Source organism: Catharus ustulatus, chromosome 6 (genome assembly GCF_009819885.2).
Source record: "Catharus ustulatus isolate bCatUst1 chromosome 6, bCatUst1.pri.v2, whole genome shotgun sequence".
In the NCBI taxonomy this organism is placed as follows: domain Eukaryota; kingdom Metazoa; phylum Chordata; class Aves; order Passeriformes; family Turdidae; genus Catharus; species Catharus ustulatus.
Window position 1 is genome coordinate 54,570,405 of NC_046226.1, and position 23,379 is coordinate 54,593,783.

Below are 23,379 nucleotides of genomic sequence, written 5' to 3' on the forward strand. Positions count from 1 at the left end.
TTCCTCATCTATTCCTTGGAAAGGATTTCTTTCAGCAAGAGGGAGAAGTTGGGAATATATCCTTTGGAAACAATTGCTTGAGCAGTGAACAGTCACATTTGATGTTTGTTTTTCACATCATAGCCCACAGCATTTGCTTGTTAACAGCTGTTAACATTCCCTTTCCAGAGGAAAAATCCATGAACAGCAGGAACAAGCTCTCCATAAATGCTACAGGCCTGAAGGGAAAAACCCAGCCAAGGGAGAAAGGCCTTCACTCAGCTTTCTGGGATCTCAAAATTCCCCACAGAGGAGATAATTTTGGGGTTGGTTTGAATTTACTTGTGCAAGCTACGGAGCTCAGATTTGCCTAGAAAAAATCATCACAGAATTCTGGAGCGGTTTGGGATGGAAGGGACCACAAAGCTCATCTGGTTCCACCCCCTGCCATGGGCAGGGACAGCTCCCACTATCCCAGATTGCTCCAAGCCCCATCCAACCTTGGACATTTCTAGGGATGGAATAGCCACAGCTGCTCTGTGCCTCACCACTCTCAGAGGGAAGAATTTTTTCCCTGGATGTAGTACTACATCCACAGTATCATCCTCCTTCTCTTCCTTATTGCCCTGACCCCAAGCAGCAATCACCATGCTAGGCACTAATTCCAAATATTCCAAGCTACTGTAACATATTGTAAAGGTCAGGAGGAATATCTGGCATTCCACAATAAAACCCAGGCTCCTTCCCATAGAACTTGAGGCAGTATCCTTAGAAAAGTCTAGTTTTCCCTCAAAAGTGACCTCATTCCAAGTCATTGGAATATACAAAATATACAAACCCAATGAAAAATGGGAAATTTAGAGAGTGTTTTTGGAAAGCCTCATTTTTTATCCCTTGGATCCCCATGCCCTCCAAAGCCACATTCCTCAAGGACAGCCACATATCAAAGGAAACAAAGCCTGTTTGTGTTGTCCCCTACTGGAAAAAATTCTTCGGAAAGAACTTTGCTTGGTGAAAAAAGCTTTTTCTCTCCCCATCTGTGGAGCTCCAAGATGGAATCAATTCTTAATTAAAAGATCCAACTGCCAACACAAAGGGAATTGTTCCTTGGCCAAGACTAAACAGGAGAAACCTCAGGGTAAAAGGTTGGATTTTGGAGAGGAAAATAAAGGAAGAAAAGGGGTTTGGAAGGAGATGCTGCCTCAAAGTAAGGAAAATTTAAGCACAGACTCACTGTTTCCATGGAAAATGCTGCTATGGGATATGGACAAACAGGTTGTTGTGGTCAGCAGGGTCTATGAGGATCCACAAATCCAGTAATTAAGGCAGAATCCAGCTGGATTCTGCATGGCTTTGCCTACTTTGGATGCAGGTGCCCACACACAGCACCTGGCAGGGAGCTGCATCTTCCCAAAATCCCCCTCAGCAGAGTGGAATGCTCCCTGCAGCAAGGCAAGGAGAAGGGCAAGATCCCAAAAAAGCAGGACACCCTTCCAGAAACCTTGTCCTGGGAAGCTGTGGCTGCCCCATTCCTGGAAATGTTCCAGGACAGCTTGGACAGAGCTCAGAAAAGGGCTTTAAGATCCTTTCCAACCCAAACCATCCTGGAATTCTCTGTCTCTGTGAGGATTTTTGGTGCCTGTAGCCATGAGGACACAGCATTGGTAACCCTGAAACTCTCCATTGGTTCTTTCCTTAAATCATTGTGTCCTTGGATAGAAAGGAAATTCAGTCTGCTGTGAAGACAGGCTGGGAAAGTTGGGAATGTTCAGCCTGGCCAAGAGAAGGCTCCAGAGAGAGCCTAAAGTAGATCCAGGAGAGCCGGAGAGGGACTTTGGACAAGGGGCTGGAGGGACAGGACAAGGGGAAACAGCTTCCCACTACCAGAGGGCAGGGATAGATGGGATATTGGGAAGAGATGCTTCCCTGGGAGGGTGGTGAGGCCCTGGAACAGACTTCCCAGAGAAGCTGTGGCTGCCTCATCCCTGGAAGAATCCAAGGCCAGTCTGGAGCCACCTTATCTAGTGGAAGGTATCCCTGCACATGACAGGGGGCTGGAATTCAATGCTCCTTAAGGTCCCTTGCACCCAAGGCACCCTGGAAGTCTGGGATCCCACAGAATGCTGCCTTACCTGAGGTTGTAGGTCCTTAGGTTGCGCTGCCGGCGCTTGGTGGCGCGGAGTTTGACGAAGGTGCGTCCCGTGGGATCGAAGACGCACAGCACAGTGATGCACACACTCAGTATCACCACCCAGTTGCACACCACCATTCCTGAAAAACAAAAATGGGAGTCAGGTGCTCTGACTCTGACTTCCCACCCCAAACCCCTGCAGCAAAAGGAAATCCTCTGGAAAGGCTTTTAAGCCACAGCTGGAGGAGTCTTGCAGCTGTTTTATGGAGCCATTAAATGCTCCCTGAGTATCCAGGATGGCACCATTAACATCATCCCCACCAGGAGACTGGGAAAGGTTTCCAGGAAAACAGTAAAGCCATTCTAAAGGGAAAAAGCAGAATTTTCAGACTGCCCTTCCCTGGGAACACGGATCCCTGCCTGAGTGCCGGAAGCACAGGCGGATGAATGGAACGACTGTTCCGAGCAATAAACAGGAAAACAAGCCCCACATTGACAGCTTCCATCCACTTCCCAGAGTCAATCAGCACAGGCAGGAATGAAGGATGCCCGCCAATTCCTTGGAATGCTCCCAGGACACATTCCAGCTCCCTACCCAGGGTGACACTCTTGGCTGTGATGTCGTTGCAGGAGGTGTAGTACTGCGTCAGCCACACGATGCCCACGATGGCGTACACGAACTCGATCACCAGGATCGCTGGAAAAAACAGCAACAGCATGGATAACAGCAGCCTTTTTTCCCTAAGGATGAGCTCCTCTCCCCATTTTCTCACAAGGAATAGGTATAGAAACACTTTGGAAGAGGATGTATAAGAGGTGAGCCAAAAGTGCGACATGTTCCAAATGACTCCAAAAAAATGGGATCCTGGAGGGGCCAGCACCTTTGGTTGTGTCACAGGTATGAATCAGAGATCCAGACCTTCCTCCCACGCCGCTGGAAAGAATCCCTGAGGCAGCAGGAATGACAAGACCCAAACCTTAACTACCTCAGACAGCTGGCCTGACTCACAGATCCAAAATTAATCGTGTGGATCCAGGATTAATCCTGCTCACTTTGCTTAGCAAACATTCTCAGCACCTTTGCAGCGCTTAAGGAGCTCCTCAGTTTTGCATGTGACTCTGGTAACAAACTGGAAACTGAGGACTAACAGTGTTTCCCTGGAACAAAAAAGCTGGGAAACTGCTCTGAAGTGCCCATCCTCCCACTTTGTCCCCAGAATTCCAAAGGACATGTGAGCAACCAGGTGTGGAGAAGGTGAATACCTTGCTTGGAATTGGCTAAGTGTTGGTGGAGCTGAGACTAAATTCAGCCTGGCTTATCCCACTCACTGTCTTTATCTCCTGCTGGCATGGAATCTTTCCATAAGTGGCTTTGCTACAGACCTGGAAAGACCAGTTCCAGGAGACAGAGCTTTCCTGGGCAAGGAATCAGGGCTGGGACTGGTTCCTGATGAACCCAATTTATGCCTGAGCTAGCTTTTGCTTCCCTTGGCTCCTCTCCCCTTTGCCTGATGCAGGAGCAGGGATGAGACATTCCCAGGTTCACATTGGAGTTAATTCCCTAAATTCCTCTGCATTAAACAGCACATGCTTAAATTGGGACAGTCACATGGACCTTGCCCACGCACTGGTCACGCTCCCACTTCCATCAGCACAACTGATCAACCAACCAGGAGCAAAAATCCCAGGAAAAAGGGAATACAAGACCCAAAATACAGGGGAAATCCCACTCCTGAGTACACAGAGTTTAAGGAAGAAGAAGGGTTGTTTTAGGGGGCAGGAAAACCTTTACTTGGGATTCTCCCTACCTCCCCTGCCCCACTTAGTCTGGTTTTAACACAAACTGCCAGGCTCTCCATGCTTCCCTAGGGAGGCTGGCTGGGAAGCTGGAGAGGGAGATTTGTTTGCTGTTTGCATTAATGACTTGCACTGAGCATTCCAAGTCTTCCAGACTGAGCTTTCAAGCAAGGCTATCCCTATTTCAGTGGATTTTGCAGGAAAGCAACCCGACAAAAAGCAGGGATGCAAACCCACGGGATGATTTGTTTGGAATGGGTTTGGCTGTGCATCTCCAAAGATTTTTCTCTTAAAATCTTCATTCAGCACAGAAAAATCTGATTAAATTTCTGTACCTGGAAGGCAACAGAACCCAGGGAAAACAAGCTAAAAGGGAATGAGGGATCAAGGAAAAATCTCTCCCCTGCTCTAGTTTTCAGAGAGGGAGCGAGACAGGAATTGCTTATAGGAAGAAAAAGGGAGTGAGCAGGTGGAAAACCTATTTTCCTCCCAATGCCTGGAGGGATGGATTGTGTGAGTCAACAGGCAACACCTCAGGGTCAGAACCTTTGAGATTTACACCTCTATCCTTGGAAAACATAGGGGGGAAAAGAGAGACAGAAGGGGAGCAGATTCCATGAGAGGAAAAGGAGGCTGTTTGGGACACGGCCTGCCAGTCTGACAGCCGTGGCAAGGCGCAGCCTATGGATTCATCAGGATGCACAGCACACCCCAACAGCCATCTGGGCAGGGATGGTAGGCTCCAGGGAAGAGCACACACACACACACAGGGAGGCTCCGGCCGCTTACCCAGTCGGACATAGAGGACGTACTGCATGGAATCCCGCGGTTCTGTGTACAGGATGCTCCCGCGCATGCTGAGCCAGATGATGGCCAGCTCGGCGATCATGCAGCTCAGCAGGATTCCCAGGTAGCCCCGGCCGTGGTCCACCAGGTTTAGGGAGCACGTCTCGTTGGGATTGTACACCAGCCCGAAGAGCACCACTGAGAGGATCACAAACCTGCCAGGCAGGAAAGACAAGGAATATCCCACAGCTCCAAATACTGATCTTCAGTTGGGCCCCAAATCCCCACAAGCCACCTAGAGGCCCTGCAATCCCTGTCAGAACCATTTCATCCATGCCACATTATCCTGTGCCACTCCAGAGAAGTTATGTCTGCCACATCCCTCAAGGCTAAGTTGGATGGGGCTTGGAGCAAACTAGTGGATGGTCTTTAAGGTCTCTTCCAACCCAAACCGTTCCAGGATTCCATGCTTGTTTTTCCTGAGCTTCTGTACAGAAACACAGCCCTAAATTCCAGTGGGGAATCTTGGGTGACACAGGAGGATAACAAGGAGCTCTGGGTCAGGCTCTTTGGAATTAGGCTATAACTTGGAACAGAGCTTAGCTACAAAAACAGAAGCTGGAAAAATGTCGGTGTCCATCAAGAATGCCCCAACCAAACTTTCCAGCGCTGTGTAGAAGCACAGGAAGAATTTCCAGCCGTGCCAGGAATAGCCAGAAGAATTCCTGGGCAAATTCCAAGTATCCTTGTGCCCTTCTCACTTACCAGGTGGTGTGAAGGAGGAAGAGGAAGACGGCTGGCAGAACCAGGTCATCGCTGCCCACAGACCAGCGCCGGCGGAACACGACAATCCCTGGCATGGCTGGCGGGTCCCGGGAAGTTCAGCAGGCACAGCACTCACCTCCTGGAAAAGAATGGAAGCAAAGCTGTTGCTGAGCCTCTGCAGCCCCCTCTGGAAAGCCCCACAACCTGGGAGCCCATCCTGGTTTATCCTAGAGCTGCTTCCTTCCAGCACCAGGGGGCACAGCATGCTCAGGAAGGAGGTCCAGGAGCTGAAGGAGTGGGAAGTATTAGGTGAAGCCAGTGTGTAACTCATCCAGCTCCACTTCATGGGATTACCTGGAATCCTGTTAGGCTGTGATGGTGAGCAGCCACCATGGGATTTGGGACAGGTCATCCTGGCCTCAAATCTCTGGAAAACCCTATTATTGTGTTTTTCCATGGACAAACCTGCTGCCAGGCTCTTGTTGTCCAACAACTCTCCCCCCGCCACTTGGCTCAGGAAGCCAAAATATCCATTAACAGTCAGTGGCAGTGTCTGGGGAACTATGGACTGGCTCTCAACAGCACTTCCAGTGAGGATATTGGCTCCTAGGAGATCTCCCCCTGGACCAGCAAGAGCATCCTGCCAGCTCCACATCTCCATCACACCCGCACCGGCCCTGACAGGCACGACCAGTTCCAAGGTGGAAGATTGAGGAGCTGCTGTTCCTCCCCGGGTTTTGTTTGTGCTCCTATTTTTAGGGCTTCCCAAACCCTTTGGAAAATAGAAACAGGAGCGGTGCAAAGTCACGAGACTGCACAGGGCGCTCCAGCCTCCTCCAGCACAGCCATCCCACTCCATTCCAGCTGGGTGTACTCCAGAGGAACTCTGGCAGCACACCTTACCCCACTCCTCCCTTCCTGGCTTGACACAGGACCCACAACCAGGAATTTTCCTTGGTTTTGTCGAATCCAGAATGGCACCTTTACATCCTGGCCCCAGCCACCAGGGATTTCTGGATTGGGGGATCAGTCCTGTCCCTCTTTCCATGCCCTAATCCCTGTCCCACCTCTCTTACCTGTGCTACCAGGGAATGCTACACCTCACCTGTATCTCTCTGCTCCAAGCTCTCCCATTTGATCCATCTCAGTTGCCATCCCCATCAAGTTCCCAATTCCCACATCCATGCACTGCTGCTGGAGTGCTCCATCCATGGTCTGCAGTGGCCATGCTATTCCAAAGCTGCACTTGCAAATCCGTAAGTGTTCTTGGATTTTTGCCTCTGTGAGCCCAACAGCAAACTGTCAAGTGAGGACAAATTGTCCTCATCCATTACTTACAACAGGATTTCCAACAGCATTCCCAAGGGAATATCATCTACAATACTTCCTGTACCAGGTAAAAATACCCCACACTTGGATATGATGCCCCCAAAATAAGAAAGGGGAGGACATCCATAGAATTCCAGCATAGTTTGGACAGGAAAGGAGTTTGAAGATGATTCAGTTCCATCTCCCTGTCATGGACTGGGACACCTCTCACCAGTCCAGGTTGCTCCTAAGTTGAACCTTCCAGGTAACACAAATGTTGGGTTTGGGACAGCCCACGGCACCAATTCCTGCCCTGTCCCACTAAATCCAACCCAGCAGTCAGGTGTGGTTACCCCACCTCTTCCCAGAACATCCCAAATCCAGAGTCTCCTTTCCTGTACCAACATCTACAGCCACTGGAATCTTCCAACACATTGCAGCCACCCATTACTGAAAACCTAAACAATCCCCTCAATTTCCAGAAGATTCCATAGTTAACAGGCTGCTTCCAGCCTGTCACTCAGTTGAAGGAGATGCTCCGTTCCACAAATAAAGCAAATGCGAAATTCCAACGCCATTTGGATTCCCACTTCCTCAGCACAGAATAATCAGAGCACTGGGTACATTCCAGCTCTCCTTCACTCCTCTGGCCATCTGGAGACTCCCTCCCAGCCCCATCGTGCCTGTCATTCACCACCCAGGATAGCTGGGATATCACAAACCCTGGATACACCTCCAGCTCTCTCGCTGCCTTTGGACAGTGCTTCCCAGCCCAGCTCCGTTCCCATCATCCCTCGGCTGCATCCCACCAACGCACTTTCCTCAACTCTTCCACCCCTCCAGTTGGGCTCTCCCAGTTCCCACCACCCTCTCCCAGTTTGAGAAGCAGGATATTGACAACAGCAACAAATATCCAATGTGGATTCCTTATCCACAGCACCAGATGGGGATGGAGAGGAGAAGCCTGTCACTTGCTGTCACATACGGGAATACTCACTGTGGAACTGTCACTCTACTTAGCAGACTCCCAGGGCAGAAACATTCCCAATTAATTCCCAAAGACTCCTGAATTTAAATCAGGAGGTTCAGGGCTTTGCCCCTGCTTTGGAAAGGAGAGAAGATGATGGAAGGCCTGAGACTGGAAAACCCACCAGAAAAAGCTCTCTCTGTGAGGACTCCTCAGCTTCATCCCAGCACAGCATATCCCAGGAACTGTGTTTTAAGATGCTGAAGATATGATCCAGCAGAGGAACTGGGAGGAACCGGAAGGCTGGAGTGCGAACAGCCCCGAGACCACTGACCCTGGCTTTGCGACAGCATGAACCCTCACACTGCCCCTAAAACTGCAAACATTCCCAAAATCTTGAAAGCTGAATCCCAGTACAAGCAGCCCCAAGCTCCCAACACTGAAATAAGGGAAGCACATGCACAAGGAGAGCCCTCAGAGCCGGGCAAGATCTAGGGAGGTAGGAATCTTACATGGCATGTGGTCCAGCCGCTGCGCATCCTTCTCTCCCAGAAGGGTGTTTCAGGAAAAGTGCATATCCAGGGAGACAGGCATCACAAGCTCAGGAGGAAACAGAAAACTCTTCCTTGCAGCCATTGAAAATCCCTCTCGGCAAAGGGAATCACGGCGTGGGAACTGGGAGCTGCCTGCCGACAGAGCCGGGCATCATCCTCAGAGCGACTCCCTCCCTGCACCTCATTTATCCACCGGGAATGCCGAGAGCCAGAGGTCGTGACTCCCCCCTTCCACACCCCCCAGCACCCTCTGGAAGGAAGTGACATCATCCCTATTCTGAGGAGATTGTACGTGGATTGTGGGAAGGAGGACTGGTTAGGAGAGCGGGCGATGCTGTCAGAGATGTGGAGCCGGGAGTGGAGGAAAACCCTCGAGCGGCACAAACCTCCTCCCTCTTCCCAGCGAGAAACCGGGAGCGCTGCCGGGAGCCCTCGGACACGGCCGTGCCATCGGGCTGGGAAAGGCTCCTGGCCATGGACTCTCCAGTGAATGGCCAGGGGGAGGGGACTTGGATGGGACACAAAAGGGACACACAGAGGGGCCACCCCGGGCACAGAAAGGAGAGACTGTTCCAGAGGAGCCTCTCCCGGCCTTTCCAGCCGTTAATTCCTTGTGACATGCTCTGGGCTATGACAGGATGTGGGGGAAGGGGAGAATTAGCTGTCTGTAGGGAAAGGCTTAGGGAAAAGAGCAAGGGAGAAAAAATGCTACAGTGAGACAACATTCCAGCTAAACCTCGGAGACTTAGGCTAATCCAACAGCCCATCCCATCTGACATGAGCCTCCCTAGGGAGAAGTACACCAGGAAATAAAGCTGAAGGAAAAAAGGCTGTGCCTGGATCCTGCATGCCAGGAGCCCACCCACACCACAGCAACACCCCCGGAGTCACCCACTCCCTCCACCCAAATCCAGGCAGGATTTGCTCCAAGCTCCCAGAATCACAGATTCCTGAGGCACCCACACAGCTCAATGCTCCAACCCCCTGCAATCCTCATCCCTGCATCCACAGGCTCACAACCCCCTGCAATTCCCCATCCCTACATCCGAGGCTTCATAAACCTCTGCAATTCCCCATCCCTGCAAATCCCCATTCTTGCATCTACAAACTCACAATCCCCTGCAATTCCCCATCCCTGCAATTCTCTATTCCTGCATCCACAGGCTCACAACCCCCTGCAAATCCCCCTCCTTGCAGTTCCCCATCCCTGCATCCACAGGTTAATTCAGCATTCCCACTTCCATCCACCCCAAAACCTCCCCCTGGGTCCCAGCCTCCTGCTGTTCAGAGCAAAAGATGGGAAGCCAAATCCAGGCTGAAACTGGATCTGCTGGGAGATTTTTCTCCCTCTGCCAGATCTCTGGGGATGTCTGCATGGAGGAAGCCCTGCTATCCCAATATTCCTTCCCTACCTTTTCCCTCAGGCACCTGATGGCACTTTCAAAAGACCCAGGTATGATGAAGCAATCCCATCTCTGCAGCCTCTTCCAGCTGGCCTCTGCAAATTCCAGAGTCCTCCAGTGTGACTCACCCAAGGAAATTCCCTCTAAACAAGCCAGATGTTTGCCTTCACTGCTCAGAGCTAGAGAATTCCCCCCAAAAAATGGATCTGTAGGTCTCAGTGGATGGTTACAGGTGACACTAAAGGAGAGAGCCCTTTGCTATTCCACAGAAGTCCAGCAGAGTGTCCTGGAATGCTGCCCCTCCCAGGATCCCTTTCCCTGGATGAAATGTCACCATGCAGGGCAGGGACCTGGGCAGGTCCCAATCCCAACCTGCTGTCCCACTGGGAAGTTCAAGCCCAGGCCTGCCAGCTCTTAGCTCAACTTCTTGGGAAATGCAGCTGGAAAACCAAAACCAAAGGAATTTTGTGCCTTGGCTGCTCCCACAGCAGCTTTTCCTTGGGAATGATTTTCTGCTCTGGAGCAGAGGCACTTCCCTTCTCCTTGAGAGCACATCCAGGTCACCATGCCCAGGTGCTGGAGACACCTGTCCTGAGGGCACAGCATGGATGCTGCATCCTGCTTTTTCACTCTTCAGGATAATAGACATTTCACTTCCCTAGTCACCCCAAATACCTCCTTCCCTCACCAACATGTCCCACATGGAATAGGGGCTTCCCACTCCAGGCTGGATCATTCCCTTGCAGTTCCCAGAACCCTCCCATTCCCACCAAACACTTACTGAACTTGACGGAAATCATCAATTCCAGCTTGAATCCAACTCCAGCAGGCCCCATCCAGCTGTTCTAAAGTGCTTTAAATGAGGTTCTTTCTGTTTCTGAGTTGGTTTCTCACAATCTGGGAATTGTTCTCGCCTTCCAGGGAGAGGGGGGATGGGGTTATATCCATACAGAATGTCCTGAAGCTGGCCAGAGGAATTTGCATGGAGCAGCTCTGCTCTGGAGCCAGGCTGGGAGAGCTGGGAGGGCTCAGCCCAGTGAGGAGAAGGCTCCAAGGAGCCTTAGAGCCTCTTCCAGTGCCTAAGGGGGCTCCAAGAGAGCTGGAAAGAGCCTTTGGAACAGGGTAGGGAGTGACAGGACAATGGGGAATGGCTTCCTGCTGACAAGGTATGGGTTTGGATTGGATATTGGGAAGAAATCCTTCCCTGTGAGAGTGGTGAGGCCCTGGAATGGATTTCCCAGAGAAGCTCAGGTTGCCTGAAGTCTGGAAGTGACAAGTCCAGGCTGTGAATAGCTTGGAGCAACCTGGGATAGTGGGAGGTGTCCTCATCCACAGCAGTGGGTAGAATGGGATGAGCATTCCATGTCCTTTCCAAACCAACACCCTCTTAGTATTTAATCCATTCCAGGACTGAATACCAAAAGCGGACAAATTCCATGGCACCAAAGGAAGGTGAGTCCCTTCTGCTTTTTCCAAGGGGCAGGAAGTATCTGCTGCAAGCAGTGCCTGCAGGAATTGCAGGAAAAGCTCTTTCCAGGGGGAAGAAGGCATAGCAGCTGCCGGAAGCTTGTGAAAAGAGTTCTGCCCTCACCAGAGGTGATTAAGGGAACAGAACCCTACTTTAAAGAATATTCCATGGATTCATTGAACATTTAAAAGGCATATTTATAAGCAAATCCCAGGCAGGGATTGCAAAAATCAATGGGGATTAGAATTTGGGATATCTTTACGGTAATTTTGAAGATTCTCCTTGAGAAACTCCCATTTTCCAAGGAGAAGAGAACAAAGTGAGTCAGCAGCAGAGCCAGGGAATGAAGCTTGGAGACAGGAAAGGTTCAAACAGCCTCCTGTGGCTTGGCACACTTTGGATGCAGCTCCCTCAGGATAAGGCCATGGCTCCACAATCACCTCTGCAATGTCATTGGGACACAACTAATGGGATCAGCTTGGATCTGGAACTCCAGCACTGCCCACTGACACAAATTCCCAAAATAATCTCTGAGTATCAACTGACCTTAAAAACGCAGGGAAAAAGAATTTACTTGTTTGGCCCACCAGCTTAACCCCAAAATCCTGGAATAAATTCCTTGTAACTGCAATGGTGATGGACACAAGATTGGTGTAAACACTTCCCAGTTAGCCCAGCACTGATCCATCTCCATCCCAGCTCACTCCTCCCTCAAATCCCTTCCCAAAGCCCCTTTGCCATAAACACATCAAGGTGCATGTTCTCCTTGGTTAAATCCATCCCCTTTTTCTTTAACCCAAACTCTCCTGCCTTGGGTACAAACCGGTCTCATAAATCCCACATTCCCTTCAAACATGCACAACATCCCCTTTTGGAGGATGTTACACTGGGAATGATTAATTTTTAATTGTGGAATGATTTCCTCTGGAATGTATCTCCTTGGCGTGGACTTGACCGCAGCAGTGAAGTTTTCAGGAAAAATGGGGCTGTCTTGCAAACCTTAATGGATTTACTGCAAGAGGATGGAAAAACCCTAAAGGTGCCACTCCCAGCACTTGTTCCCAGTTAAAAGCAGGATAAGAGATTCACTGAATCAAAGACAAACAAGGAAATTCTCCGCTTTGGAATGCGCCTCCTGCAAACCAGTTCTGAGACTGTTCCCAGGGACCCCAGTCCTACAATCCAGTGACATCCCTTTGACCACAGCATCACCATTAAGGCTGGAAAAGCCCTCAAAGATCAAGTCCAACCATTCCTTCAGCATGGCCACCTGTATCCCATGTCCCCAAGTGCCACATCCACATGGCTTTTAAATCCCTCTGGGGACGGGGATTCCACCACTGGAGACTGCTCCAATGCTTCAAAACATTTTCCATTTATAATTTTCCCTAATATCCAACCTAAACCTCCCCAGTGCAATTTGAGGCCATTGCCTCTCATCCTGCCACTTATTCCCTGGGAGCAGAGCCTGATCCCACTCAACTCCAGTCTCCTGTCAGGGATTTCTAGAGAGTGAGAAGATCCCTCCTGATCCTCATTTTTTCCAGGCTGACTCTTCCAGCTGCTCCTTGTGCTCCAAACCCTTCCTTGGACATGTTCCAGTACTTCCATGTTCTCCTTGTGTCCTCGGGGCATAAAGGAAGAGATTTGTAGGGCTAAGTCCATAAAGACAAGGATCACTGTGAGACATTCCAGCCACCCAAATGAAAGGGAGGATAATGCTTGGAAAGGGATGGAAAAGCCTCACTCAGATCTTCAAGATTCCCAAGACAGGACCTTGACCTTGACAGGAGCACACCTTAACTCCAGAGCTCCAGACTATGGAAAATACACAAACACCTGGCTGAGAAACAAGGGAAGCCACCACTTTCTCGGGAATCTGGGAGTGGAGAAGGAACTGTCCTACACAATGCCAGTGTGCTGCCAGGAATGGAGTTAAAACCAGCCCCCAATCCTTGTCTCGATGCCGGCAGCTCCGCAATTCCACCCACAGTTTGTGCCAGCAGAGCCCACGAGCAGCTTCCCGACCACTCCCAGCTCCGGCAAAAATAACGGCCAAGTTGCCTGGTGGGGGGGAAAATGTAATAAATCCCAATTAATTTGGGATTTGAAATAGAACTCCGTGTTCTACAGAGGAATAAAATCCCCTACTGTGAGCAAAGCTTGGCTGGAATGGGGTAGGGAATGCAAAGGGAATAGCTGGATGAGGTGATGGATACAGCAATAAATGCTCCCAGCATCCCAAATCTGCTCCCAGGTGTGGAACAACAGTTCATTCTCCCTGGTTATAATTACTGACAATCACCAATCCTTGGTTTTGTTGGAATATCCCACGGCTACATACAGAACCTGGTAATCCCTGGTTGGAAAGCACACAGCCTCTGAGTTATTTATAGCCAAAACTCCAAGGGCTGGATGAAGCCAGTCAGGGCAGATCCAAGAGGTGACCAGTACTTACACAAGGAGCATTTTGGATGGAGCCTCATTGCTTTAGGAAAAGCTATTTTCCACTACAATCCTGGCAAATTCCTATCCCACAGTTTTATTCCACCCTGGAATGCTTATCAGCTCAGCCTCCTTTTCAAAAAGGTGGGAAAAAAGCAGAAAGAGCACATTTCCAGGTGAGATACTGAATTTGGAGACAAACCCCTGCTCCGGCACATCTGGAAATGATGCTTTTGGGAGGAGAAGCCCAGCCATTCCCAAAACGAATTGCCTCTCTCCCCTCCTGCAGGCAGTTCCTTGGTTCCCTAGTTTATGCTAGTAGGCAAACAGTTTTCCCAATAACTTGACTCATTGCTTCAGGAATTCCCTGGGGATGAGTCACATGCAGGGAAAGCCACCGGGAGCTGCGCCGGGACCACCGCTGCCAACACAAGGAGAGCGAAAGAAGTGGGAGAACACAAAATCCCTGCCAAACTCGGGAAAACTGTGTGGTCAACACCATTCCTTGGCACTCCTTCCCTGCTCCCCTCCCCACAAATGTGCTGGAGACGAGAAGCGCATCCGGATAGGCGGCTCCAGGCTCCGGAGCCATGGGAATAGCCAGGGAGAGGCTCCCTTCACGTGCATCTGCTGGCATAGGAGGGAATGCTGGCTCTGCTCATCTCCCAGGAATGATTCTAAGGAATTTAAAATAGTGATTATTTCCATCCCTCCTAGCACCAAGGGGGAAAGAGGGACACACATGGAATTCCAGGGTTTCCAGCTTCTTACTCTACTCCTTGCTCACCAGCATTCCCAATTTGTGCTTTTTTTTCTGCATCACATCCCACAACTCATCCTAGGAGTTTTCCTTTTCTCATATTCCATGACTAAGTGGTTAGGTAGGTACATGTCCAGGTGCAAGCCAAAAATGTTGGAAATCTGGGCTATCTGGGAAGTTATTTTGGGAATCAAAACCCAAATGGCATCTTTTCTCAATACAATTTATCCTCATTAAACGGGGATCCTGGATCTGTGACACTTTCAAGCTCAAAAACCTTGGGAATGGCTTCAAACAGCCTGAACCTGACCTGGACATGACCTCTTCCTACTTTCCTGATGTTGCCTGTTTACTTCCTTCACCGTGTCCCTGCTTGTTTCCTTTGGCTGAAGATGTGCCCTGTATCCCACATTCCTAGAAATCAGCTTGGAAAGATGAGATCATGGAAGTTGTACTTCCCAAAGTCCAAGTGAAACTTCCAGTGGAAGCCACCAACAGCCTATTTGAGGACCTCATTCTGTGGGAATATGTCTAAGAGGGAATATTCCTGAATGCTATGATTCCCTGAAAATGCCAGGTCTGTGTTTTGCCTTTTCCCTCCCAGATTCCCCCTTTCCAACATCTTGGAAAGCATCAATTCCAAATTTTTCCCAACCTCCAATGAAAATCAAACCAACATCAGAATATCCTGGAATCAGTTATTTTTGCAAGCTCATTTGATAAACCTTCAGGAATATTTATGGATACAAAAACCAACCCTGAATTCGTGCTTTCCCAGCAAGATCCTGTGAACTAATCACCAGCATCCAAAGGATTGCTGCTATCCGCACTGAATCCAGGAGTGTATCCACTTTCACTTTCAAAGAATGGGAATAGCCCTGGTAGCAAGAGAAATCATCAGGCTGAGCATTCCCAGCAGAAGAATCCTGCTTTACTCCCACCTGGAGAACAGTTTTCTAAAGGAAGTTCTGCCCCAGCTCTCATAAAACTACTAATTATGGTGCAAATCCAAAGAAAGCAGGAGCAGGGAATGAGGGAGGGAGAGGCAGGTTCCAGGTCTCCAGCTCACCCAAATTACAGTTTGGGAAAACTTTTTCTGCCTCAGTGGTTGCTTCTAGGAATAAATCAACTCTTCCAGTGCTGCAAGACCCCCAAAATTCCAGCCCCCTCAGGAGCAGCTTCTCTCTCATCACATCCCAAAAAGGTCCAGGAATTGTCCATTAGAAACATGAAGCTTGCTGAGGAAGAGTACATGGAAAGCCACCAACAGTCCAGCACATTCAGCTCCAACTCTCTCCTAAGTATATAGAATTAAGTCCCAAATTCCCACCCCATGGAAATCAAATCCTGGGACTTACCAGCCTGTTTTTCCTCCAGTCGGTGCTTGGGATATCAATGTTGGAATCACCAAAGGGAACAAACAGCACTGATCCCACATCTCTCCAATTCACCAGGACCAATGGACCAAATGCTTCCTTCTTTTCCTAGGAATTTTCACCCATCCAGTGCTTCCTAATGACAACTGAGCAACCTAGAACTGGAATCCTGGGCTGAATCCTGTCAAGCTGAGCTCTCCAGACACTTCCCGAATCTCCGGTTTGTGATGGAGAGCAGGAATCCTCTTTTCTTTTTGCTTATGTAAGCAAGGATGAATCAAGCCCAGGCTTCCCTGATCCTGTGTCATATTTAAGCCTTAAAAATATTTCTTTTTCCACATTCCCTTCTCCTTGGGACACTCTAGGAGCTGCATTTCCAAATCCCAGCACACACATCCCTCCTCCTCGCCACCCACAGCCTGCACGTGGAACTGATCCATAGTTTCTCCCAGCCCTCAGGATCTGTGCTCTCCTGGCAGCCCCAACACCCATCCCTCCCCAGCAGGGATCCAGCCCTGCCCACTGCTCCCCAGGGAGAGCCAGGACATAGGGATTCAGTTTCAAGCTCAGGAATTATTTAATTCCATAAGGCAGTTTTACATCTCCTCCTTAAGTTCCCAGCTCTGACTCCTGGAGTTACTCACACATATTTACTCCAACTTTTTCCTGCTGACACAGATTCCTTATGCCTGTTTCTCCCTGTGAATTCATCACTACAGATCCTGGGGTTGGAACTGCTGATTCCCATCTCTGCTCTCCAAATATGTGGCAAACTCAATGCCACAGGAAGCACGGCCACTAGGAATCTCCTCCTGTTTCCATGCTTATTCCCTTTGTTGACACTCCTGGTGTCTCCTTGATACACTGACCTTGCTCAGCCTGGAGAAGGGAAGGCTCCAGGGAGATCTTGGAGTTCCTTCCAGTGCCTGAAGAGACTTCAAGATTGCTGGAGAGAGACTTTGGATAAAAGCATGAAGTGACAGGACAATGGGAATGGCTTCCCACTGCCACAGGGTGGAATTAGATGGGATATTGGCAAGAAATTCTTCCATGTGAGGGTGATGAGTCCCTGGAATTAATTTCCCAGAGAAGCTGTGGCTGCCCAATCCTTAGAAGTGTCCAAGGCCAGCTTGGCTGGGGCTTGGAGCAACCTGGGCTAGTGGAAAGTGTCCCTGCCCATATCTGAGGGATAGAACTGGATCACATTCCAGATCCCTTCCAACCCAAACTATTCTGGGTTTTTTCTCCCTGTTGTCCCCACTCTCCATGTTTCTGTACCCTCTTCTCTTTCCCTCATTATGGAGGAATCCTTCAGCAGAGCTTGGAAAGTTGTCACTCCAGGGACACTGTCCCTGCCTTCCTGGCCACCAGCTCCAGAGCCAGAATTTATTTGGAAAAGCTGGACAAGAGTGAGGTGAAAGGAGGTGAGGCAGAAGCAAAGACCCCACGTGACAAGAGTGGAGCTGCAGCTAAGAAATCCCCTGGAAAAGCATTCCTTGGCTCCAAGCAGCTGTGCAGGCACAAACTGAACAGCACAGACTGAACCTGATTGTTAGTAACAATTGGTTATACCCAGAAAATCGTGAACAATCCTTCCCAAGAGAACAGGGAACAGGAAAGACGAAATGCCCACATGTGGGAGTGCACCAGCTCCACAGCTGGGGAATGCTACACTATGGCAGGAGGTACCCAGAGATAGCAGGAGATGATCCAGAACCAAAATCAACAATGTGATTCCTAAAAATATAGATAGGAGGATCCTGAAAATGAGATGAACGTGCTCCTCCTAAAACTATCCCTGTATTCCAGATGGTTTGGGTAGGAAGGACCTTAAGCTCATCCCATTCCAGCCAGTCCCTGCCATGGACAAAGACACCAGGTTGTTCCAAACCCTGTCCAGTCTGGCCTTGGACACTTCCAGGGATGGGACAGCCACAGTTTCTCAAGGAAATCCATTCCAGGCCCTCACCATCCTCACTGGGAAGCATCTCTTCCCAATATCCCATCTATCCCTGCCCTCTGACAGTGGGAAGCCAATCCCATTGTCCTGTCACTCCAGGCCTTTGTCCCAAGTCCCTCTCCAACTCTCCTGGAACCCCTTTAGGCACTGGAAGCTCTAAGGTCTCCCTAGAGCCTTCTCTTGTCCAGGCTGAACATTCCTAGCAGCCCAATCCATGTCTGAATTGGATAGGAAAAATATCACCTTTCCTGCAGCAAATGCCAGCAGGATCATCCTCAGGGCTGTACCTGAATTTCACACCTGGCTGCTGGACATCCTGGATCACGGCCAGGTCATCCCAATCTCTCTCTACCAAACTCAATAACTTCACAACTTTTGGAAAGCAAAGTAAAGCAATTCCATTTTTCCAAAGACAAACTGAACTCAAATCTTGTCCAGAGAAGTTGGTAATCCGCAGAAAAAGGGAAGGATCCCTGTACAGACAGCACAGGGATGCATTTTGCAATTGATTTCTCCCAAAGGAGCCTCCTTTCCCCCCTCATCCACCAGACACTAATTCCAAACCAATTTCACACTTGAATTTATAACCCAAACAGGATAAGGAAAAAAGCTGTTATTAGGATCTACTTCAGGACAAGCCCCTGGTTCCCAGCCCAACCAGTTCGAGGTTGATGGAAAAGAAATTCCTTTTTCCTCTCATTCCTGGAGGCAACACGTGGCCATCCTGGTAATTAAATGGAGTGGCTTTGCAGAGATTCCTTTGGAAGGATTTGTCCAGGTGTGGATTTTTACCACTTTCCTTTAATTATCTTCTAATTAACCATGAAGTATCCAATCACCCAGAGCTTTTTCAATTAAGCTTCAAAAGAAAATGCCTGGAAGAGCTCTTGGTGGGAACGTTCTAATCAGCCAGGAAGAGATCACAGGCACCAGAGCTGCGGTTTGGTCATTCATTCCGTTATTGCTGGGGCAAGTGAACTTCCAAAGCCAGAAAAAATTCCTTTATTCCACCTTTTTCAGTTCACATCCTCATCCCTGATCAGAGCTCAGAGGCCTGGGAGCAATATGATATTGTAATTAACACAGCTGATTAAAGAATAATAATCAAGCTCCAAAGGATCATGAATTATCCCTGCCCAGGTCTGGCTTTTCTCCATCCCAATCCCACACTTTTTCTCTCCTCAGTTCCTTCCCTCAGCCTTAAATTCTGAGCACAGGCACAAGGTGAGATCTTCTACAGCTCTTTTCTGTGCAGTAAGGGAAAATATTCCCAGTCTTTTTGATAAGGAGTAACAGGAATTTTGCCTACATCCTCATGGAGATGTTTTGGGATCCCAAAGCCCACAGGAGAAGCAAACTGTCCTCAAAATGCCAAGCTAAAGACCTTCTGTGTGTCCAACAGCACAGACTAATGGATCATGGAATTGTTCAGGTTGGAAAAGCCCTCCAAGATCATCCAGTCCAACATTCACCAGCACTGTCAAGGCCACACTATCCCAAGTGTTACATCCACAGAGATTTTAAATCCTTCCAGGAATGGGGATTCTGCCACAGGAGGCTGTTCCAATGCTTTGCAACCCTTTCCATGAAGAAATTTTCCCTAATATCCAAGCTAAGATTTCCCCCAGCACAACTCAAATGTCACTTGTCACCTGGCTTGTCAGACAGCTTGGATTTTTTTTCCAAAATACCAAGAGAATTCCAAAGGTCTCTTGGAGAAGGGATTTCTTGAGCACTCCTAACAGCTCCCAGAATTCCAGGAGCTTCTCACACATCTTCCCAGGCATGTTCCTGACAGTCTTTCCCATATTCCACAGACAACATACCTTCTCCAAGGTGGGGGGAGAAAAATCAATCAATGTCTCCAAGTGCTGACATTCCCATTTCTGCAACCTCAAGATCCCACGGATATTTACAGATTTTATTTTCATTGCAAAGAGGGAAACAGCAGAGCAGACAGACTCAGGAAATATCCAGCTCCAGCATCCAGCCTGGAATTGTCCAGCAGAGGTAAACATCCAAGAGAAAACAAGAAGGGAAGGGGCTGGAATCATTGGAAGAGGCCAGCAGGAGCTGCCTCTTTAACACCCCTCCCTCAGCACCCAGGAATCCCATTCCTGCTCTGGGCTGCCAGCAAGGAATGACCTCTGGAGAACACAGATCTGTCCACCAGCAGCACACAACTCACCCCTTTTCCCTCCTACAACGATCCAGCAGCCTCATTTTAGGGAAATCTGAGGCACAATTCTGTGATTCTCTGCAGGGAAGAACAGAAGCTCCAAATCCCCCACGTTTCTGTGGTGGGCTTTTCCCCCGCTCCAGGAGGAAGATGAAATCATGTTCCCAAAATAGTTCTGAGGAAAAAGGCTCCAAGGAAGGCAGAGCTCCCCTTTAACCAGAGAGCCAACTGCCCTCCAAAGGGATGGATGAATTCAAATTCCATTCCACAGCATTGGAAAACTGAAGTATTAAACTACTAAGTCATAATTAATAACGACCACTAATTGTCATAATTAACAACAGCCACTAATTAATGGAAAATCCAAATACAGGGGAGGGGAAAAAAGACAATCCCATTATTACAAAATATGACAACCTTCAGGCAGAAGTCCCAAATCCCAGATTTATGACAAATTAAGGGACTGGATCCCTCAGGCAGGAGTCCCAGGTGTCCTGACCACAACCCAGCCATGCTGCAGTGGCACAAGAGCCCTTGGGAAGTTCCCACAGGGGAGAAAAGTGCACAGCTGCTTCAGTCAGAATCCAAACACACCCATCCCACAGCAGGTGCCTGTTTTTCATTGGATTTGGCTGGAAACTTGCTTAAAATCCACAGCTCTTCCTTAATTGAGAATTTCTTAATTTTTCCCGCTTCAATTTTCCAAGCCAACTTGAAGACTGCAATTCCTCATCCCACACCCAACACAGGTGTTTTTCCAAATTTCCTCCCAACTTTTCTGAACACATGTGGGGAAATATTCCCAGGAAGAGGCATGTAGACGGGACTGGGCAAAGTCCCATATTCTTTGGGAGCTACTTAAACAACAGCTGTACTGGGAAAAAAAAAAAACAGATTTCTCTGTCCTGAACATCTTATCTGCTTCCAAGGAGGTGGGAAAAGTAGATTCAGGAATAGCTTTGCCTGGAAAACTCATCCCAAGGGAGTTCCTAACCCTGCTCCACAAGCATTTGGAATCCACGGTGGTTTTTTGCTGCCCCCCTCCCTAAATAAAAAGGAGCTCTGAGAGCTGAGTCTGCAAAACAACAGCAGGGTGGATCTGGGCATCTCCTCATCCAACTTGAAATTAACTCTGAGGCCACAGAGCAGCCTGGAATGGGAAAACTCAGAGCCAACCAGGAGAGAAGGAATCTTGGTTTCCCACTCCAGTCAGAAATTAAATCCTTTTCCCACCTTTCCTGACAAATAAATGAGATCTCCAAGCCTTGCAACAACCTGTTCCCATAGGAACATGAGAACTTCCAACCTCATCTCCTTTTCCAAGAGTAGCAATATCTAATGGAGCCTCAGCAGCAGGAATACCAGAAATATTGGGAAAGGTAGAAGAACACTTCTCTCATTTCTCCTCCTAAAACAGAGCAGCAGCCACAGCTCTGAGGACAACCAAATCTAAACTCCCCCCTTCTCCTCTCTCCTAATGGGATTTGTCACTTTCTCCTTAAAAAAAATCCAGAGTTTTTGCTGAAACTCCAATTTGAAACACAAATCCCTTGGAAAACCCTTGCAGTCAGGTGTAAGGAGCTGAGCAAACACCAGGGCAGCTGTCTAAAGTACAGGAAAACAAATGGTCACGTTGCCTGGGAACAGGATCTCCCACTTCTCCAGGCCTGGACAACCAGGAATTCCAGTATCCCACCCTGCGGCACAACACGTTCTACCTCCACACACTGAGGCAGAAGATCCACGTGCTTTCATCCTATCCATGTAAAACTTACACACTGGAATGGTGAAAGCATTCCAGAAGGAAAAAGGGATTTGTTCCCACTCTCCACCCAAACTTCCCTAAATATTAAGGTTTAGCCAAACAGCACCTGCTGGAAGAATGGAAAGGCCAACTCACAGTTTTTTGGGACTGTTGAGCCCTCGTGCTCCAGAGCTGTTTTCTCCATACCAGACAGGAGGGAGTGTTTTGGCCCAGCCCCAGGGAACTCAGAGCCGAGAGGTTCACCAAACAAATCCATGTTAACATTGGGATTTTGGTGTCATAAATCAGGTGCTTTCAGGTGAAAAGGTTCCGGATTGTTCCGACCACACCCTTCCACGCTTTTTGCACTCCAAAGGGTGGCATTTCCCAGCTCTGGCACACATAATGCAAAATCCTGCTTCTACAGGAGCAGGAACCAGGATGAAACCATTCCATCTGTCTAGGCTTTCCTGGAATGAGAGGCCTCATTTCTTACCAGCAGGAAGTGCCTCTCGCTCTCCTCAATCCATACCCTTCCAAGGGTTAATCAATTAAGTCAACAAGGAAATAAAAATGAAGAGAGCATCTGGAAAACGACAGGATAAGCACAATGGCAGCTGGGAACACCAACAACAGGAGCTGGATTTTGATGATCCCTGTGGTCCCTTCCAGCTTGGGATATCCTACAACTGACTTGCCCATTGTGCAGCACCCCAAGATTTTAAGAGGATGATTGGCTGAGGACAGTCCATGATCCTCCATTTTGGAGAGATTCCCACATTCCCTGGGGCGACTCCGCCTTTTCCTCAGCCTGCCCAGGTGCCACCTCCCCAGCACCTCGTCCATCCGGTCGGCGCTGCCACGGAACGCTGAACTAATCCGAGCCTTGGGATGAGCATCCAGTGAACAAACACAGCGCATTCCCTTCCGCTCTCCTGAGCCAGAAGGATTTGGGTGAGCCTGGAGCTGTTAAAAGCCACCTCGGATCAGTTCCGCTGCCTGAACCCCCTCAGCGCATCCCAAAAATCTCGAACTGTGAGTCTTTACTGCGCTCCTTTACTGAGGACCAAACCAAACCTTGTGTGTCCTAAGGTTAAATGTGAGAATTCTGGGAGCTCCTACCCAGAAATGGCTAGAAACCAGGGTTCCAGGCCATTCCAGGGAACAAGCATCCAAGGAGCCAGCAAATCCACGGACACAAACCATGGGTTATGGTATGAAGGACATGGGAAGAGTTGGGAACATCAAAGCCCTCAGGAGTGCCTGGTCTGTACACAGAGAATCGTGGACTTGTTGACGTTAGAACAGACTTTTAGGATCATCAAGTCCAACAGTCAACCCACTAACCCATGTCTCCAAGTGTCACATCCACGTGATTTTAAATCCCTCCAGGAATGGGGACTCCACCAGCACCCTGGGCAGCATCTTCCAGTGCTTTACAACCCCTTCCATGAAGAAATATTCCTAATATCCAACCTAAACCTCCCCTGATGCAACTTGAGGCCGCTTCCTCCTGTCCTATCATCCCAATCCCATCAGCTGCCACATCCAGTCATGGAGTTGTAGGGATATGAGGAGCTCCCCCAATCCTCCTTTTCTCCAGGATAAAACACATTCTGCAGACTCACACATTAGATAACAGAGAAACTTTCAATGTTGGCCTGTTCCCTCCCCAAATTCCTGATTTCCCTCCCCAGCTCACAAGGGAATTTCACCAACTCTGCCAGTATTCCCAGGAGGCTCCACACTTACTCAGC

The 23,379-nt window shown here is 49.1% G+C and overlaps 1 protein-coding gene across 4 annotated transcripts in view; it reads right to left on the reverse strand.

The window, feature by feature from the left end:
* DAGLA (diacylglycerol lipase alpha) overlaps positions 1 to 23,379 on the reverse strand; it is a 66,254-nt gene that overhangs the window by 25,309 nt on the left and 17,566 nt on the right. For 3 of the 4 annotated variants that reach the window (XM_033061992.2, XM_033061995.1, XM_033061993.2), the window contains 4 exons: positions 5,459 to 5,597; positions 4,697 to 4,908; positions 2,706 to 2,807; positions 2,112 to 2,250 (listed from right to left, as the gene is read on the reverse strand). In XM_033061992.2, coding sequence (XP_032917883.1) covers positions 2,112 to 2,250; positions 2,706 to 2,807; positions 4,697 to 4,908; positions 5,459 to 5,553 — 548 coding nt within the window. In that variant the 5' untranslated portion in view covers positions 5,554 to 5,597. Of the gene's footprint in view, positions 1 to 2,111; positions 2,251 to 2,705; positions 2,808 to 4,696; positions 4,909 to 5,458; positions 5,598 to 8,245; positions 8,820 to 23,379 lie in introns of those variants that run through there. The other variant, XM_033061994.2, reaches the window with a different exon arrangement.